Source organism: Phaseolus vulgaris, chromosome 2, assembly GCF_051622355.1.
Source record: "Phaseolus vulgaris cultivar YP4 chromosome 2, ASM5162235v1, whole genome shotgun sequence".
Classification (NCBI taxonomy): Eukaryota; Viridiplantae; Streptophyta; class Magnoliopsida; order Fabales; family Fabaceae; genus Phaseolus; species Phaseolus vulgaris.
The window spans coordinates 1,790,006-1,796,547 of NC_143499.1; the positions used below are offsets into that span (position 1 = coordinate 1,790,006).

Sequence of the window (6,542 nt, forward strand, 5' to 3'; positions counted from 1 at the left end):
ACTGATATTTAAAATATTTTTTTTATCATTAATCAATCATTTTAAAATTTATATATAATTAGTTATTAATTAATTTAGATTTTAAAATTGAATTAATTAGATATAATTTAAAAAAAATTATAAATTTTATTAATAATATAAACTATTTTAAATAATAATATTTTGTTAGTTTCTAATATCTAATTTAATTAATAATTAAATGTTTTTTTAAATTGATTTCTATCCAGTAATTTTTTTTTATGTATTGTTCAAAAATATTTTCATTTAATTAACTTATTTTGTCTGAAATGGTAGTTAAGTTTTGTTTAGCTTGTTTCACTGACATGTTCGATACAAGTACAATTTGACAGTAGGATCAGGTTAACCATCATCGAAATAATAAATATTATTTTTTTACGAGGATACAAGGATGATTTTTAATTCTGTAGTAATCTAGATTATTTTGTAAACATCAACAATACTAAAAAAAATGTCGTTTTGAAATTAATTTTACTATAATCGTCTCACTCTTTTAATAAAAACACGATTTTAATTAATAGAATTCAACGATAAACTTTAAAAAAATATATTGTTCCGTTTAAAGGTAAAAATATTAATCAACTTTTTTTTACGAAAATAAAGTTGAAGTCATTTTAGAATGGAAAGAGCGATTAACTTTTACAAAGTAAATTAAAAAATTTAGCTATTGATAAGAAAATCAAGAGAGTAAATTTTGTTTAATCCATTACTTATTTGACGTTTTGTACTTATATTCTGAAGTGAAATGTTCCATTTCTTTGTGTGTGGCAGTGATGAAGTTTGCATCCAAAATCTCATAAATTTTCAATTTTAACTGCTTAACTATATCAGCTCCTTGCTAATAAATCAGAATTAAATTCTTTCACATAATGATTACTTTGTGCTGCTATCATTTTGTTTACTTTTTATTATTATTTTTAAATGTTTGAGAGCTTTCCTGGTTCTATATTCAAACCTATGATTGAAAATAAGCAGAGATTAGTGATGAGCTTCACCAGACAGGAAGACATACAAAGGTTTTACTTTAAAAGTTTCCTGATACTTTAAAACCTTATTCCGACCACCACCAACTACATTGAGGGTTGCCTGCGATTATATTCAGTTAACTTAAAAAAGCTACCATTTACTCACATTTTTTTTGCCTTACTTTCGCACAACATATGTTGTTTTCCCCAATTAGGGGGTGACAAGATAGTTTAAAAAGCATTAGATTACTTTTGTTCATATTTAGTATATTGTCTTTTTCTAATTTATTGCTTAATTTCTTTGCATTATATGATTTTACATTTTCCTTTTTTTTTATGTTTATATATATATATATATATATATATATATATAAATAAAGATACATATTAAAACAAAACTTGTAAGGAAATGTGTAACCGTGTTTTTCTATGGAAAAACTACACTTTGTGGGGATGGAGAGAGTTTGGATAATAATGAAACTATTATTTTATTTTATTTTTATTGAGAAAAAATGAGAAAATAAAGTGAAATGTTTTAGGAATATTTCAATTTTGTTACAATCTATCAACAAAATAATAAATGATAAAAACTTTTTGAGACATCTATCAAAAGCTAAAATTTTCCTTTCATAGAATCATTATCTCTTTTTTGTTATAGTGTATTTCATTCTCCTTTAAAACTAGCTATAGTGTATCTTATTCCCCTTTAAAACTAACATGATAACATCAAAATCATATGTTCTTATTATGTTACAGGTCGAAAAATACTATATATAAGACAACCACTATATATAAGTGTCAATCCCTTCAACAAAAAGATAATAAAATTTTAATTCTAAAAGTTATACTCTTCTTAAATTTATATTAATTTGAGGATCTAAATTCATATTAACTTGAATGTTATAGTGTAACTACATTAATTCAATGTTCGGATAGAGAAAAAATCAAAATCGAAGATCTTAGAAAAATGTTAGAAAAATGATAGTTTGACAATCCATAGAGTTGTATACCACTCTTGATGTGTTGGGTTTAGAAATAAATATAAATAATAAAGGATAAGTTTAGAATTAAATGATATAAAAAAATTGAAATAATAGTATTAAGAGTTGTAATATGGTTGTATAAAATATATGAGTTGTCAATGTATCATTGTCCATTTATTTATTCGGTGTAATGAAAATAAAAATTACATAATAAACAATGTATCATTATCCATTTATTTATTTGAAACGGTTTGATGGAAATAAAAAATTACATAATAAATAATTCAAAATTGAATTAATATTTGAGAGTGCTTAATCCTGCTAACTTATTATATATATGAACACACATATACATGTGTGGGTGTGAAACGTATTATAGTCTTTCAAGAAAATTTAGAGCGATGACTAAAGAACTTGCTCAATTATCCGGAACCAGTAAAAAATTGGGTTGTCTTGTTTAAATTTCACAATTCAATCCAAATCATTCATCAAATTAAGCGAACCAACCAACCCATTTGACCATTTCACACAACCTAAAAACCAATCCCAACATAAAGACCCTGTTGGAATATTGGATTAATATTAATATGCTTTCATATGGGTCAAAGGAAACAAGCACAAAATTATCAACTCTTGGAATAGCATTATTTAATGTTAACGTTACAGTATAAAGAATGCTGCAGTGTGATCTCATGCATCACATTTTCCACTATTTTGGTTCTAGTTTCTTCTGACTTGAATCGACGAGTCTTGTACCCCTCTCTACAGTCAGAATTATTTCTCAAATAATTTAATCTCCACTCAAAAGATTTCAATATTTAAATATAGTTATTCTTTTATGCCCTCTTCTTTAATGCGCATTCATTGAAGTACAACATTGAATCATATAACTGCCACTTTGGAAGCAATATTGACAGTAATACAAGTTGCTAACAAGTCAAATACGTTAAGGACGGTCAAATATGTTAACAACCATCGAAAGGCAAAAACAACTTTATGAGGAATTTTATATTCTTGTTTTCATTTTTTTAAAGCATAGATATTCCATTTGCAATTGGAGAAATTCAAATTCCACAGAGTGCAGAAAATGATCCTGCAGTGCGTTCCAGCTTCCTTTGTTTACCCTCTTTGAATGAGGTGAGATGGGGAAAAGATAGTCAAAGATGTTAGTTAGAAAAGGCTACTGAATTTAATCTAAAAGTAATTGAATATGAATTGAAAAATATAGAATATTTAAGGCTGTCGATTGTGACAGACAGTAATAAGGTCTCACGCAGCCACGCACTAAACCGCTCGAATCAGTGCATCAGTGCGGTATAAAGGGTCCAGTGATGCTTCCAAGAACATAATGCCTCAATTAGACATTTTTATTTGATTTATTTAATAAAAGCGTAAAGCCGAAACCACGGTTCGCACTCGACACATTTCACAATCTACCTGCGAATTATAAACCAACCTAGTGTCGCGGACAGAATATGTAGCACGTGCACAAAAGTACATCCGCATAGTGCCTATTGAAAGAGATAAGTTCAAGCTACTTGGATCACTCACTCATCACATCACAAGCTCAATTCTTACCAAATCAACCTACCCTAAACAAAAATGAACTGTTTCCATCACTGAGCTTTCCACGTCTTTTCAAATCGTCAAAATACAGGGTGAAACACATGGTTTCCACACTGGGATAAAACAAGCATTAATTTCTTTACAAAATTAATTACATGGCTCACCCATTTCAAATTTATCCTATATTTCACAGACAGGAAAAGTTAAAAAGCGCATCACTGTTTAACAAAGCCACGGCCAAAAAGAAAACAAGAGAAAAACAAGCACTTTGGAAATATCAAATCAACAAATACAGACAGTTTTGGGTTTGGCAGTGACAACAACAACGATAACAACCCTTTTCTGTCATCCATCTTGTTCTCTCTTTTTTTTCTTCTCCTTATTAAAGATCTTGTGCATGACGACTGCATGCTACGTTATACAATTGCATTAACTACGACGTTCTGGGGTCCAGTGCGGTGCAGCAGGGCTAAAATGAAAAGAGACCACCCTGGAATCGAGTAGTTCCATTATGGGCGCGAAGTTCACGCATCTTGGCACTTTGTACTGGTTAATCGACGCTCCACGCGAGATGGCGTAGTCCATCAACTCCTCAAACGTTCCATTCTCCACCACACGTATCTCCAACGGCCCAATGGAGTTATCCGCAACCCTCCCTTGTCTGTACACTGAATTCAGCGACTCTTCCATCACCAGGCAGCACTGGTTCAGCACATCGCTCGTGGGAGAGTGAGATGTGTCTTTCATCAACAGCTCCCAGTAAATCACGTAATGCCCCGGAATGGATTTGGTGTCAGCGAAGCTCGTGTACTCCACCACGCTGGTCTTGAACTCCTTCAACAGCTCCGAGGCATTCTCAATGGCCTTCTGCAGCTCCGCTTCGTCTGTTTTGTCGGAGTCAATGCTCAACAAAACGTTCTTACGCCTCACGAAGCGGAATTGTGGGTCCGAATTGTGGAAGCCGGTTACTTGAAGTATGTCACCCACTCTGTAACGGTAAAGACCTGAATAGGTGGTGATAATGAGTTCATAGAACTTACCAAGTTCCACGTCTGCTAGATCCACCAGGCGAGGAGGTGAGTCCCTGGAGAGAGTAACATGAGAGTCATCATCATGGGGTAAGAACTCGAAGTAACCCATGTTTGGCAGTATGGTGTAAGAGACATCAGAGGGTTCGGACATGGGTTTAAGGTTAAGGCCGAAAAAACACTCGGAGGAAGCGTACATGGTACAAGGTTTGGGTAGGCCTCCACTGTAGTAATCGAGAGTTGGAATGTACTGAGCCATGGCACCCGTGACTATAACCTCAAGATACTTTGTGTTGGGCCAAATCCTCACGATTATACGTTCCCAGTTTTCTCCGGAGCATTCATTTTTTATGAAAGTGGCGAGTTCAGGGTCGGGTTTTAAAATCTTGGACATGCATTCCCTGATGGAAGGGTCAGTGACCTTGGGGTTTAGGGTTCCGGTGTGGATATCCTGGGCCAATTGATCCCAATTGAGCTGCAGGAATCTTATGGCTCGGAGAAGGCCAGAGGCGAAAACAGCTCCTACACGGAGAACCTCATGGCGCATGATAAGGCCACACAGCATCTGAGTGTACATGCTCTGGAAGGAATCAGGGCAAAGGATGGCCTCGTTGGGGCTGGTAAGGACGTTGTAAGGGTCAAATGGTCTTTTCTTGAATTGCTGGCTGTTGTAGTAGCTGGTCAGCACTGGACGCGCCAGTAACCCGCCGGGTGTCTTGCTCTCCGCTTTCACGAACAGAAAGTGAAGCGCCTTGCCTTTGTCCAAATCGGAAACGAATCTTCAACAAAAAAACAAACCAAATTAATTATTCAATAAATTAAGAGTATCGGTAGCAGTAATTACCATAGCTGCAATGCAACGAATATGTCACATAGCAATTAATGAAGAAAATACGTTAGCATTAACGTTAACAGTTAACATACTGATTCATCACTGGCATCTGCATGCTGTACAGGAACTGACGACGATCCATGTCTTCATCAATGGTCGGCATCAACTTTCTCTCGCCAGCAGACGTTCCAGAACTGTATCATTCAACGCCATGTCAGTGTGTATTCATCAAAGCACGATCCGTAAAATCAAACCATGAATAACGTTCTTATACGATAAATATAAATGCATCCTTGAATTACGAAGAGAGAGAGAGATTGGCGTGTACCTTGTGAGAAACTCAGAGATGGGGTGAGCGCACAAGATGGGAGAGCGGTCACCGTTGGCAATGCGTTCGATATCAGGCCGCAGATCTTCGTAGGTGACGACAGGAACCTTGGACTTGAACGTGTGGCGGTCGGTGGCAGCGTTGAGTCCGAAGCGTTTGAGGTACTCTGAGTTGGCGTTTTGGGTAAGAATCTTGCAAAGGATTTCCTCCTGGTAAGCGTCAGTGTTCATGGTTAAGTCCTCGATGAGGTGAAGAGGGTCTTGGCCCTTCTGGTCACGAGGTAGGGAGAGGGAATCGGATTGAACGGTCATGGTGAGTTTTTGAGGACTCTAACAAAGACGGAGAGAGATAAAGAGAAAAGGTTTTTGATAAGGTGAAGGTGAGAGACGGTGGAGGGAAAGGAGAAGGGAGGGTATTTATAGGGGGCTTGAGTGCGTCATGATTCAGGTAAGGGGGGTGCCACGTAAGCAAGGAGGGCCAAATAGTAGTGTAGGAGGGACGGTTGAGGGGACAAACATGAAACCAACTTTTGTTGTACACCTGGCTGGTGGACATGTGGGCCAGGGAACACGTAGGAATGAGGGCATCATGGCCGACATGTATCGCCACGTCAGCATAAAAAGTTAGGCTAGCTTACGCGTCAGCCAAACCACGCGGGCATTTCCTTGCAGGGTTTGTTGGCCTCCGAAAGCGATGGGTGCCGGCTTCAACCCTCTCTTCTAGCCCATTTCTTTCACTAAGAGACACCCCCTTCTTATTTACCTTACACACCTCTTCAACCACAATTTCATCACACTAAATTACACTTTACAACTACTATTT

At 36.0% G+C, this 6,542-nt stretch overlaps 1 protein-coding gene across 1 annotated transcript; it reads right to left on the bottom strand.

Annotated features, from left to right (window-relative positions):
• Positions 1-3,637: 3,637 nt before the first annotated feature.
• Positions 3,638-6,111, bottom strand: LOC137810071 (putative indole-3-acetic acid-amido synthetase GH3.1). Its single transcript, XM_068611194.2, has 3 exons — positions 5,721-6,111; positions 5,485-5,586; positions 3,638-5,339 (listed from the first exon to the last, which is right to left on the bottom strand). Exons 1-3 carry the CDS (start codon positions 6,029-6,031, stop codon positions 3,962-3,964), a joined length of 1,791 nt encoding a protein of 596 aa, XP_068467295.1. The 5' UTR covers positions 6,032-6,111; the 3' UTR covers positions 3,638-3,961.
• Positions 6,112-6,542: the final 431 nt, after the last annotated feature.

Bases quoted from the DNA above. Each gene is read 5' to 3' on its own strand.
- LOC137810071 (XM_068611194.2), bottom strand. From the start codon at position 6,031: ATGACCGTTCAATCCGATTCCCTCTCCCTACCTCGTGACCAGAAGGGC. The intron at 5,587-5,720 runs GTACACGCCAAT...TGAATGATACAG, and splicing joins ATCTCTGAGTTTCTCACAAG to TTCTGGAACGTCTGCTGGCG. The intron at 5,340-5,484 runs GTATGTTAACTG...TTTTTGTTGAAG, and splicing joins CAGATGCCAGTGATGAATCA to ATTCGTTTCCGATTTGGACA.